Genomic DNA, 14355 nt, shown 5'->3' with positions numbered 1-14355 from the left:
ACTCTTTTCATTTTTCTCTTCATTCTGTTTTCTTTTACTCTTTTCTTCCTACCTTTGTACTGACACTGAAATCAAATAATATTTTCACTACTGCACGAATACTAGATGGCATTTCATCAACTGAAATTTGATTAGTGGATAAGAAACTTTTATTATCGAATATACTTCTTTCCTTTGCTTCATTTTCTTTAAAAAATAGTAACAGACTTAAAAACAATGATAAACACATTGAATTTTGAAAGTTTTCCAGAAAAGCCAATTTTGAATGTTAGTTTTTATTAGATAAACTGCATTTTCATCTTGGAGAATACTACCCTGGAAGAATAAAGAGAGATTGAACTCAATAATATTTGACAGCATGAAACATAGTAACAAGGTAAACAAGGCCCAGATAAATATTTTAGAGTCCTCTGAGCGATTTAAGATGTATGTGAGTGTTAAAATTCTAGTAGTAGTCACATATGTTCAGAATCAGGAAAACCCAGAGATTACTGGCTGCATTTTATATATTTTTAAAAATTAACATTAATTTTTAAAGGAATATAGGTATTTACATTTCATATAATAGTCAATAAAGTCCTCAGATTGACAATGTTACTTTCTGAAAGATTTTGTCTTCCTTCTTGATCATTATTTCAGAAGGAAGAACTGGTGAACAATGACTGGACATATCTAATTGATAACTAACAGTAGAAGCTTTTCTATTTAAGACTTTCATTGTACTGCTTAATCTTTTCTATTTATACATCGATAATCCACATAAAAATTGTCAATGACCTTTACAGTGGTTATCTGTTTCCTAAATAATATTCCTAAAATTTTGTTAAGCACATGAATTATGAACTTGTCATCATATTGCCTTTCATATATTTAGAATACCTTTTTTAAAAGAGGTTTTATTATAAATTTATCTTGGATATTATGAGTGTTTGTTGCAAACTTTGTCTGAACACTTATTTTCTGTCTGGAGACTGCACTAGAACCTTGTACAGAAAAAAAATATTCAATATATCTACTGCAATTGTAATACAAATAACAGAGAGTAAGCAAAGACCATATGTTGATACACGCCGAGCCTAGAATGAGAAAACATTTAGGCTTTACCAAAAAACCAACTTTTCTTTCCAGTAAATTTCTAAAATATTTTGCTTTCTTTCAATAAATGAAAGTACTAAATTTATTGAAAATGAGAATTGATGATTTACTTAAAACATAAGGACATATAGAAATAGCAACAATGGATGAAATAGACTGTGTGTCTTACTTAGAATTTAAAAGAAAATTCAACCTTGACAATGATTTGGGAAAGTATGTATATCCAAGACATTTTCCATAGGTATGATTTTCAGTTTCAAAAGCTCACTTTTAAAAATCTATTATTTAAGATGACATAGTGTTCACTGCCATTCGGGAAGATGTTAGTAAACAAATAGGTTCTTGTTGCTGTTTTGTTTTTTGCCAAAGCAATAGCAGTCTCTTTTATGTCACTAACTAAACTGACTCCCAAACAAAGAACTAATTTAATGGGATTCCCAAAGCATGTCAATCCAGATTAACCCTGTGGCAGCAATTCTTTATGGAATGTTTAGCCTCTGGAATAGTAAATTCTGGCTGAGAAACTTAGAAAACAAATACTATTTGTAATATAAAAGTCTGTTTTTTCCTTTTTTTTTTTTTTTAGCCAGTGCATGTTTACATATTGGAAGTAGCATGGGATAATGTCAATGGCTTTGCAGGGTCACAAAGCTGTTAGACCTTGGGAATGTTAATTTGTCCAAGGGTTCCTCAGAATCTCACGTATAAAACGGGAGTACCTCAAATGCTTCAAAGGGTCGTCAAGAGTTGAACACTCCTGAGTGACTAACACTATCATACAATATATGTAAAGAAGGCACCGTGGCAAATTAGTTAACAGCAAGGACCCTGGAGCTACATCACGCCCATGAAAATATGGAAATATGAATGTTGGCAGTTTTATTGACCACGGTAATCCCAGGGTTTAATAAAATAGTTCCTAGAACAGAGGGTGTACCCAATAAATATGTGTTGAATAAATGAAATCAAAGCATCCTGGCTTTGTCATTTCCTGGTTATACGACCAAAGGCAAGGTGCTTACGTCTATAAACTTTAGGTTCCCAAAATGAGAAATAAATGAGCACAGTGTAAATGCTTAACATATTAGCTTTACTGTTAAGAAAGCTGAACACAAACTGCAAAATGTAGGCACTAAATATGTGGTAACTATTATTATTAATTTGAATGTGCAATTAATATACCATTTTAAAAGATAATATTAATGAAGAAGATATTATGAGTTAAGGAGACTGTTGGTTTTAACCAATAGTATACACTTGAAAGTCTTTTAAAAATTGCTAAATATAAGACATTATAGGGATTTTGTGGCTCAGTGGTAAACAATCCGCCTGTCAATGCAGGAGATGTGGGTTCCATCCCTGGGTCAGGAACATCCCCTGGAGCAGGAAATGGCAACCCACTTGAGTATTCTTGCCTGGAAAATTCCATGGTCAGAGGAGCCTGGTGGGCTATAGTCCGTGGGGCTGCAGAGTCAGACACGACTGAGTGACTGACCACAAGACATTATAAATGCTTTAAAGCCATGCTTGGAAGAGTGCATTCTCTGCAATTTAAAATTCTGTTGTTTAAAAATACTTGTTCAGATACTCACCTTTTCCCATTAAATATCACTGTAAGTGATAAAAGGAATCTGCTTACAATTCAACAAAAGAAGGAGTCTTGAAGACTGTGGGAAATAACTGGCCCATTTGTTCAATATTGAGAACAATGATAAAAATTTCCCTCATCTTTTAATTGCAGCACTTGTAGAGACTGAGACATATAAACTACTTGGCAATACTCAGTAAATCAATAATTATTTTAAAACACTGCATGGATGACAAAAATTAAATTACTCATTACCTTAACTCAAAGGTTTTATACACACACACACACACACACACACACACACACACATATAAATACATATATAATAAGGAACTAAAGGGGAACTAAAGAACAAGAAGGGAGCTAAAGAACATCTTGATGAGGGTGAAGGAGAGTGAAAGAGCCGGCTTAAAACTAAATACTGAAAAAACTAAGATCATGGCATCCTGCCCCATTACTTCATGACAAATAGAGGTGGGAAAAGTGGAAGTAGTGACAGATTTCTTCTTCTTGGGCTCTGAAACCACTGTGGATGGTAACTATAGCCATGAAATCAGAAAATGTTTGCTTCTTGGCAGGAAAGCTATGACACCCGTAGACAGTGTGTTGAAGAGCAGAGACATTACTTTGCGGATGAAGGCCCATATAATAAAGGCTATGGTCTTCCCAGTGGTCACATACAGTTGTGAGAAAGTGAAATCACTCAATCGTGTACGACTCTTTGAGACCCCATGGACTACACAGTCCATGGAATTCTCCAGCCAGAATAGAGGAGTGGGTAGCCATTCCCTTCTTCAGGGGATCTTCCCAACCTAGGGGTCAAACCCAGGTCTCCTGCATTGCAGGCAGATTCTTTACCAGCTGAGCCACAAGGGAAGTCCAAGAATACTGGAATAGGTAGCCTATTCCTTCTCTAGTGGATCTTTCTGACCCAGGGATCAAATCAGGGTCTTCTGCATTGTAGGCAGATTCTTTACCAAATGACAGTGAGAGCTGGACCATAAAGAATGCAGACTGCCAAAGAATTGATGCATTTGAACTGTGGTACTGGAGAAGATTCCGGAGAGTCCCTTGGAGTCAAGGATTCAAACCAGTCAATCTTAAGGGAAATCAACCCTGAATATCCATTGGAAGGACTGATGCTGAAGCTCAAACTCCAGTATTTTGGTCATCTGATGAGAACAGCAGACTCATTGGAAAAGTCCCTGATGCTGGGAAAGATTGAGGGCTGAAGGAGAAGAGGGCATCAGAGGATGAGATGGCTGGATGGCATCACTGATGCAATGGAAATGAACTTGGGCAAACTTCAGGAGATGGTGAGGGACAGAGAGGCCTGGTGTACTACAGTACAAGGGGTTGCAAGGAGTCGGAGATGACTGGGTGACAGAACAACAACAATATTTTAGTACATATTTAAATGAATACTTCGTTTAAGCATAGGTAGAATTCCCTTCTACTCAGAAATGAAAACTGACCTTTTCCAGTCTTGTGGCCACTGCTAAGTTTTCCAAATCTGCTGACATATTAAGTGCAGCACTTTAATAGCATCATTTTAAGGATTTTAACAGCTCCGCTGGAATCCCATCACCTCCACTATCTTCAGGACCATAAATAGCATTAAATAGCTTTAGGACCATAAAGAAGGCTGAGGGCCAAAGAATTAATGCTTTTAAACTGTGGCGTTAGAGAAGATTCTTGAGAGTCCCTTGGACAGCAAGGAGGTCCAACCAGTCAATCCTAAAGGAAATCAGCCTTGAATATTCATTGGAAGGACCAATGCTGAAATTGAAGTCCCAATACTTTGGTCACCTGATGCAAAGAACCAATTCATTGGAAAATACTTTGATGCTGGGAAAGACTGAAGGAAGGAGGAGGGGATGACAGAGGATGAGATGGTTGAATGGCATCACCAATTCAATGGACATGAATTTGAGCAAACTTACATGCTAGCAAAGTAAAGCTCAAAATTCTACAAGCCAAACTTCAACAGTATGTGAACCGTGAACTTCCAGATGCTCAAGCTATATTTAGAAAAGGCAGAGGAATCACAGATCAAATTGACAACATCTGTTGGATCATCGAAAAGCAAGAGAATTCCAGAAAAGCATCTACTTCTGCTTTATTGACTATGCCAAAGCTTTTGACTGTGTGGATCACAACAAACTGTGGAAAATTCTTAAAGAGATGGGTATACCAGACCACCTGACCTGCCTCTTGAGAAGTCTGTAAGCAGGTCAGGAAGCAACAGTTAGAACTGGACATGAAACAATGAACTGGATCCAAATCAGGAAAGGAATACGTCAAAGATGTATATTGTCACTCTGCTTATTTAACTTATATGCAGAGTACATCCAGAGAAGGCAATGGCACCCCACTCCAGTACTCTTGCCTGGAAAATCCCATGGACAGAGGAGCCTGGTAGGCTGCAGTCCATGGGGTCGCTAAGAGTCAGATATGACTAGGCGACCTCACTTTCGCTTTTCACTTCATGCATTGGAGAAGGAAATGGCAACCCACTCCAGTGTTCTTGCCTGGAGAATCCCAGGGACAGGGTAGCCTGGTGGGATGCCGTCTATGGGGTCGCACAGAGTTGGACATGACTGAAGCGACTTAGCAGCAGCAGCAGAGTGCATCATGCGAAATGCCGGGCTGGATGAAGCACAAGTTGGAATCAAGATTGCCGGGAGAAATATCAATGACCTCAGATACGCAGATGACACCACCCTTATGGCAGAAAGTGAAGAAGAGCTAAAGAGCCTCTTGATGAAAGTGAAAGAGGAGAGTCAAAAAGTTGGGTTAAAGCTCAACATTCAGAAAACTAAGATCATGGCATCCGGTCCCATCACTTCATGGCAAATGGATGGGGAAACAGTGGCTGACTTTATTTTTCTGGGCTCTGAAATCACTGCAGATGGTTATTGCAGCCACAAAATTAAAAGACGCTTACTCCTTGGAAGGAAAGTTATGACCAACCTAGACAGCATATTAAAAAGCAGAGATGTTACTTTGTCAACAAAGGTATGTCTAGTCAAGGTTATGGTTTTTTCCAGTAGTCATGTATGGATGTGAGAGTTGGACTATAAAGAAAGCTGAGTACCGAAGCTTTGATGCTTTTGAACTGTGGTGTTGGAGAAGACTCTTGAGAGTACCTTAGATTGCAAGGAGATCCAACCAGTCCATCCTAAAGGAAATGAGTCCTGAATATTCATTGGAAGGACTGATGCTGGAGCTGAAACTCCAATACTTTGGCCACCTGATGTGAAGAACTGACTCATTGGAAAAGACCATGATGCTGGGAAAGATTGAAGACAGGTGACGAAGTGGATGACAGAGGATGAGATGGTTGGATGGCATCACCGACTGGATGGACATGAGTTTGAGTATGCTCTGGGAGTTGGTGATAGACAGGGAAGCCTGGCTTGATGCTGTCCATGGGGTTGCAAACAGTCAGACACAACTGAGTGACTGAACTGAACCGAACTAGTAGATAGTGAAAGACTGGGAAGCTTATCATGCTGCAGTCCATGGGATCTGCAGTGACCAAACAACTCAGAAATGAATATATAGGGTCCTTTTCCTCTGTTTGACTTATTTATGCTTTATTATAATATTTGTTTCATTGGAGACAATATTCAGTGATGTGTAATGGCGTCACCAACTCAATGGACATGAGTTATAGTAAAGGACAAGGAAGACTGGTGTGCTGCAGTCCATGGTGTCACAAAGAGTTGGACACAACTTAGTGACTGAATAACAAAAACAATGAGTATATGTTAATCTACCAGGGACTCCCATTACTCTAAGCAGCTCTCACAATATTTTTACCAGAAGTGTTTCCACTGGTGTCAGCTCTCTTCAGAGAGAGCTGTAATCTATCTAATTTTCCACCTCTTCTACACTTCCTTCGGTTTTGCCTTTCTCTTAAATTACTCTACTTTTCTTTTTCTATTCTGACTTTGCTTTAGAACTGCAAACTTTTACATTACAGATAGTATTTATTTTATAAGTTTCTTGGCCAGAAACTCTGGGACACATCATGGCTGAGTCCCTAAGCAAATCCTAACGCCCCATCATGGTCCCTCTCCTTTGCTTCTCCTACCCTACCAGATTGTTTCCACAGGGCTTTTTCAGCACGGACCATATCCAGGTAAGGATTCACTGCGGTATCATCAGCAAAGATAACCTGTGGGTTGAAGTGTTGATTTTGTCAAACGTAGTTAGGAAGGAGCAGTCCAGAGCAAAGAGTGAAAGTGATCTGGAGGAAGTTACTGAGAAGGAAGTAGAGCAGAGCTAAACGTAGGCCATAGGGAAAGGAATAGGCAGCACAGGTTGTAACAGTGCGAAAATGAGGTACCAGATGAAAAAGACAGTGCCTGACGCCTCCCTGCTCTGTGACACCTGAGCTTGTATCACTGAGTCTTATGAGTCAAAGTAAGGTGCTTGAAGGCCGAAAAGACAGATTTCAAGCTGGTCCAGGATGAAGGGTGGGCCAGGGGATACCTCCATTCTGTGAATGATGTATTTAGGCAGGCATCTGCCCCTGCCTCCAATTTTAATCACTTTCCCATCACACTCTCACTTCAGCCTTTACTCCAGGCTTCTTCCCTCTCCTTGACCTCTGGATGAATCTCCCTTAGCATTAACATTCATGTTGCAAATAAAATCATCTCTTCTTTTTTGTTTTAATTTTTCAGCTCAACACATCTCTGCTCCTAATACTATTCATTCATCCTTCCCTACAGTAATAGGAAGAAGATAAACAAACAAAAACCTCTGCTTGTCTTTCAAAAGTACTAATGATCAAGCAAAATGAGAATGGGGCCATCATTTCACACGGTTTTCACCAGCTAACATCTCTATAATAGGTCTGGGCATCCATCGTCTCCCTACTCCTAACACATAAAGTATCTGGTTTTTGTAATGACAGTTCTTTTACCTGGAATGTACTTTTACCTAGTACCATCTTTTCAAGTCTACATTATTTTACCTTTCCTATAATGCTTCCTTTTATTACTTAAGTCTACACTAAGTGTATCTTCACTGAAATTGTATCACAAAATTCAGAAATGAGTGGTTGACTATTTTAACTATCCCTCTTATTCTTTCTTCCCCAGTGTGACAATAAATTTAAGACCAGGGACAATCTGGAGAAGGAAATGGCAACCCACTCCAGTATTCTTGCCTGGAGAATCCCATGGATGGAAGAGCCTAGTAGGTTACTGTCGGTGGGGTCACTAAGAGTCAGACACGACTGAGCGACTTCACTTAGCTTTGGATCATCAGCAAACCAAATGGAATACTATTAACTATTGCTAATTCACAGAAATTGCTTTTAGGAAAAAAGTATTTATGATATTGTTTCATTTTTAATATTTGTACTTAAATTATATGGCATTTAATTTCAATGTAATGGTAGCGAAGTTCTTTGGATTCTTAAGGTGATAGGAATTTGAACTAGTATGTTTGAAAGCCGTGAATGAGTAAAGGTCACGTATCTCATCTAAGATGCCAGAAATCTGATATTTTACTTACTAACATTACTGAAAATAAAAACAAGCAATTAAATAAAATAAATAATTTTTATTGTTTAAAAAAAAAATAAGACCAGGGACAAACTCTAATGAGTCTTTTGATTCTGATACTGAATGACTGACTAGCATATTAACAGAATCACTTTGGTCCATTCTCTCAAGTCTTGACAGAGCCTCATCATTTACTATAAACAACAAATGCAGCTTCTGTCTTATGAAATCTCTTTTCTCCACAATCCCCAAATCTGACACAGTTAAAAGGGGAAAGTTTATTTTATAATCACAAAAAAGGAGGTTTTTATAACTGCATTATTGAAAGCACTGTAAGGAAATAGTTCTTTCATCAACTTGCCATGCTGTTTTTCTTTTATTATTTCCACATAGTCTTACTCCGCCTATATTATGCAATACAAATGTGTGGGTAGTCAGTCTCCCTGTTCTAAACAACTGTTCTGAACACCAATGTGAGACCTCACATATAGGTTTATACTTTGATTTCTGGTCTGCAATGGTGCTATGCTAAGCTTAATGATAACAAAATTATGTTTTTGATATAAATACATTCAAACATCTAAAAAATTCTGTATGACTTTCTCTTTCCCAATTAATTGATAAAAGGATGCTTATGGGTCATTGATTGCAGCCATAAGAAATATGCAAGAGAGTTTTATTCTTTTTCTGTAACTCATAAGATTTGTCAAAAGGTGAATGGCAGCAATGTATTTTATGCATTTCTCATCCATGTTGGAGTCAAGCAGAGCACCAAGTAATTACCTGATTATGTATTCCCTTGGCCACATGTTATAAAGTTTTCATGTGAAAATTAAATATTGGCATGTGGTAACATTTCAATTTCACAACTGAGTTCTGCCTATGGAGATCTAAGTCACAAATCACTCCAGGTTTTGAAAGAAAATCTAGTTTTAATATTTTTCCTGAGTAATCAAGAGTTTACATTTTTTTTTTTGAGTTTACATATTTTTATCTACTGTCTGAACTGAAAACTTCAGATTCTGTTAATGTTTCCTTCTGAGTCTTCTACAGTTTTGAGGGAATAAGGGTTGTTGTTCATTTACCATATTTTTAGCTTTTTACCTTTCTAATGGACATTTTGATTGTCTCATGCACATCAACAATTTAATATTTAGCCACGATCTTCAACTCAGGGGCTTAGAAAAGTTGTTCTACTCCAAAAAGATAAAGAAAAGGAAAGTTAGACAATGCTGTTAACAAAATATATAAAAACTGAGTTTGGGGAAAAAACATCCCCAGTGAAAGGAAAGATTAGACTGAGGATGCATCACTAGTTAGTTCAGAATTAGCCCTTCATTTTCCTTGGTAAATCATAAAAAGGTAAGCAATGAATAGAATGGGATATAATAAAAATAAATATGACAAACTATACCAAACACATGATTTTATTGACAGCTGACCTTAGGGTCAAACGCTTAAAATATTCTCATTTGTGATTAGCAAGTATTTGGCTCTCAATAGTTGGCATTCAAACAAACCATTGGATGTGATGGTGGAGGTTTCCAGCAATTTCATTTAAAAGATGGGGATTATCTCATTTGAGCTACACAGATGTCTTGGAAGGGTAGAGTAAGCATTTCCTCCCTATTTCCAATTCAAAAGTAACATCACATGAATATTTGCCTCCTCAGTCATGATTGCAACAAATTTTACAGTGGCATTGTTTAATTCATTATTTGATTTATAGCTGTAATCTAGAATCTTTAGCTGGATCAAGGTGCCATCCCATTATTCTCTCACAAAGGTAATATCACAATCAATAAAATTCAAATTGCTCTGACCCACCTCTCCACCTGTTACATCATTTATATACTGCTATGATCTTTGTGAAAATGTTCAGAGAAATGTGTGAGACTCACTCAATGAAGTAGACTTCCCCCTTCTCTGTGTAAGCCATTTCCCAGTTATCAGGCAGTGGGTCCGAGTCCTCATTCTCCTCAGGCTTAGCTGGTTTCGCATCATCCGTCTGCTCCTTCAGCTCCTCGGGCTGACTATACACTGGTGCAGGATAAGGCTGGGGGGGCGTCTCCCCTGGGGCAGCTGCGCTCTTGTCTTCAGGTTCACTGGATTCTGCAAGAGAACAAGGGTCCATGTTAGTCGCTCCAGCCACTGTGACTTTTGAGAGAGTATGGACTGTGCTCACCAGGGAATAAGCTCTCTGAAAGTTAACAGAAAAAGCATAATTGTAACCACCTCTGAAAATTATCAGGAGGCCTATCAGTTCCTCTTTCACTCATCATTCTAGTCTATTCTTCAACTCATTAAACCTGATGACCAAATTGGAGGACCATATTATTATATAGGTGTGGTAGACAGAGCAATGAATCCCTAAGGATGTCTGTGCCCTATGCCCTGGAACATGTGATTGTTACCTTATGTGGCAAAAGAAGATTTGCAGGATCAATTAAATTAAGGGCCTTGAGACTGGGAGATCACCTTCAGTTATTCAGGTGGGCTTGCTGAAATGACAAGGGTCTTTACAAGTACAAAAGAGGGCAGAAGAGGACTGTAAGAGGGAGATATGACTATTGAAGAGAAGCATTGGCCAAAGAAATGCATTGTTGCTGATTTTGAAGACAGAAGGGGATCCGACACTAGCTAAGAAGTGTGGGTGGCCTTTAGCAGCTGGCAAGCAAAATCATGGATTCTCTTCTAGAGTCTCTAGAAAATAACACAGTCTTTAAGAAATCTCGATTTAGCCCAGTGAGACCTATATCAGACTTCTAACCTACAGAGCAGTATGATGAAAAATACGCACTGCTTTAGGCCACTCTTGTTGTTCAGTCACTAAATCAACCCCCTGGACTGTCCTCCCTGTCCTCCAAAATCTCCCAGAGTTTGCTCAAAATCATGTCCATTGAGTCAGTGATGCTATCTAACCATCTTATCCTCTGCAGCTCCCTTCTCCTTTTGGCTTCAATCTTAAACCACTAGATGTGTGGTAACTTGTTATGGCTGTGATAGAAAACTAATCCAACAGAGCAAAAACTGAAAGAAATGTAACTTTAAGAGAAACAATAAAATGCTTGGAGGATATCAGATGTTGAGACCCAAGGATATCAACTTGCAAACAATATGAGATCCAGAATGAGGAACAGGAACACATGGAGAAGAAATAACAATTTAATAAAAATAGACTAAAATTTGTCTAAGATGAAGAGACATAGGAGTCTGCCAATTAAAATGGATCACTAAATCTGAGGCCAAATTAATGAAGCATACATTTCACCTAAACACATCTAGGTGAGCTTTCCAAACTCCAGTGTTAAAAAGCAACTTTACCAGCTTCCATACTGAAGAAACTTACCCCAAAAAAGAGGAATAGAAGATAATTAGACCTTTCACTTGTAATAATCGAAGTTCAAAGATAGTAAGATAATATCTGTAGTAAGTTGAGGAAAAGAAAAGTATAGCAGCCCAAGAACTTTACCAAAATATTATTCATCTATACAAAAGAAAGTCACTCTTAAACATGCAGAAGTTCTGAATACATATCACCCATGTATCCGACCCAAGTATTTCTCAGATGCTACCAGAAGACAGCATCTGAAAAACTATATCACGATGATTAAATCAGAGTATAGATCTCCAAGTAGGGAGAGATAAGGAGAAGATTCTTTTTTTAATTTAGAAAAAATAAATCCTGCATAATATAGTTAAATTAAAAGAAGGATGATCATATTTCAGGAAACTTATAGTATTTGTTAAAGAGATTCTTAAAAAAGAAGAAAATATTATATTGAAAATTCATTACTAGCATGTGTTTTAAATCTTACCTTTGGAAAGCTCAGGTTCAGAGAAATTTCCTGCAAGGTAAGAAGGCAGTTGGAAGAGAAGTCCAAAGGCGAAATGTTTAGATTTCAGATATTCCTTGGTTCATTCAGGGATTCAGCACCACTGGGGCGTGGTAGTGTACAAAGAGGGAAACCACAGAAAAGATCAAGGGAGCCAAAAGCAGAGGTGGTCTGTGGAATACTTTAGTTTGGAAATTTAGGAGGAATGTTTCTTGCAGAGTGGCTCCAAATTTCCATCAGGGTGTCAGAAATAAGTGGATGAAGACATTTGGCAAGTACTACTCTGAAGACTTCCCTTTGACATGGGCGTCACACAGAAGTCCAAGTATGCTCTGGGGGAGACTTGGAAAGTGGCTGAGAATAGAGAACCAGTCCACCTGCAGTGAGGATCATATGACTTCACAGCAGAAGGTGTAGTGGGGATGGCTTAACCCAGAAACTGGAAGGAGACACTACTGACATACAATGTCAATGTGGTGATAAGACAGCCCTTTCGGAAACAGGAAATTCCACAACTGTTTGGGAATCTAATTTATAACTATTAACATTTAAAAAATATACAGATACATATATGGTCTGCCTCAGTAACCCCAGTTTGAGAAATATCCTCTAGAAATAAAGGTGGTAGTATATAAAGATATTTAAATAATAATGCTTACTCTACCAGTAAATTTGTCTGTAGTAGTAAAGACCTGGTAATGATTTGGATGCCTATCAATGAGAAAATCATTAAATAAATTGTGGTTATCATTACCACGGAAAACTACGTAGTGTAAAGACCTATAACCTGGAAAAGATGCCAATCATTATTGTTTAAAGAATAATCTAAGTTGAAGAATAATGCATGTGCACTATTAATTCTATTTTTTTAAATAAGCAAACACCAAGTTAGATACATGTATAATTTTGTTTATAATCATAAGACTATAAAAACAAGATGGAAAGATGTACAATAGATTGTCAACTTTGAGTAAACCTAAACAGTAAAATTGGATGGAAGGGGGAGTTTTCTTTTACACACCTCTGCATTAGTTAGCTACTATTTTTATAACTCTAAAATTAATAAAGGCAAATAAGATGAGTAAACTAAAGTAGAATGTACTTATCACCTTAATCAACAGCGTGGATCAATTTTTTCCCTGTGTGTGTCAATCTCAGAGAGCAATATGAAGTATATTTAGGAATTAGGAAGGATAAGAACATTTTACAAGTTTTTGTTGTTTCTTCCTTGTAAAAGAAGATTTATGAAAATAATATATTCCTTAGTGATGTAGTCTTCCACCTGACTCTCCATACAGATTTGACCTTTGTAAACTGTTCAGGAAAGAAACAGTGAGAGAAGGGACTCTCCTCTTTAGGTTCTTTGTTATACCTTATTACAACATGTAATTATCAGTATAAGAAGCATACTGTTCTCAGGTATTTCCAAATGTCGTGATGCATTTGAAAATTGAAAATGCAAGGTCATGATCTGAACATATTCATTTATTCAATGTTCACTTTATTTATTAAACACTCAGTGTCAGGCACCAAGGACAGAAAAGCAAACAAGAAAGGCATGATCCCTGCTCTCACAGAACTTGAAATGTGTCGAGATGTGTAGTCTTTAATCAATTTTAAGTGTGATGAATGTTACCAAAGGGAAAGATGAGATCTCATGTATATGCATTTACCTAACCTTACATAAAGAATCAAGGAAAGCCCCTTTTCCAGTGTGCTAACAAATCTGAGGCTAGAAAATGGAGTCAAGAGACTTCTTTCAGAGGAAGGAAAAGGAGAGAGAGACAGACAAGCAAGGAATGGATTAAGCCTTAGGAAGCATGCTCAGAATTTGGAACTGTACCCGGAGAGTAGTGAGAAGGTACTGATGTGCCTTAATCAAGGGGATGACACAGTAGATTTTCATTCTCCATAAAGACCCTTCTAGCTATTCTGGGGTTTGACAGTATTAACAGTAGATATTCACAGACCAGTGGGGAGTTCTTTTTTGTGATTGAGACAAGAGATGATGGTGTCAATGGCATGGCTCTTTTATGAACTGAAAAATAAAATTAGAATGTAGATTTGATATGATTAAACAAATGGACAGATAAGGGCAAGTAAGAAGTCATGGTAACCCCAAAGGGGGGAAGCAATTCGCTGGGCTAAGCACCACGAGAGGAGCAGCAGGACTCTGTCAGGAGTGGGGAAACCAGTGGGTATAATTTTAGGCACAAGAGATAGAGGTTCATGTCAAACTCACAATGGAGATGTCAAATCAGAGAGTTCTTAGGGAGTCCATCAAATTTAAAAGACAACAGCACATGGCTAGATG

General features: G+C 37.7%; 1 protein-coding gene across 5 annotated transcripts in view; it reads right to left on the bottom strand.

The window, feature by feature from the left end:
* Positions 1-14355, bottom strand: part of MAGI2 (membrane associated guanylate kinase, WW and PDZ domain containing 2) — a 1418773-nt gene that overhangs the window by 472584 nt on the left and 931834 nt on the right. For all 5 annotated transcript variants that reach the window (XM_065939768.1, XM_065939769.1, XM_065939770.1 and 2 more), the window contains exon 5: positions 10107-10317. In XM_065939768.1, the coding sequence (XP_065795840.1) occupies positions 10107-10317 (211 nt within the window). The remainder of the gene's footprint in view (positions 1-10106; positions 10318-14355) is intronic.

Source organism: Muntiacus reevesi, chromosome 6 (genome assembly GCF_963930625.1).
Source record: "Muntiacus reevesi chromosome 6, mMunRee1.1, whole genome shotgun sequence".
NCBI lineage: Eukaryota > Metazoa > Chordata > Mammalia > Artiodactyla > Cervidae > Muntiacus > Muntiacus reevesi.
This window is presented reverse-complemented; position numbering and strand designations above follow the sequence as displayed.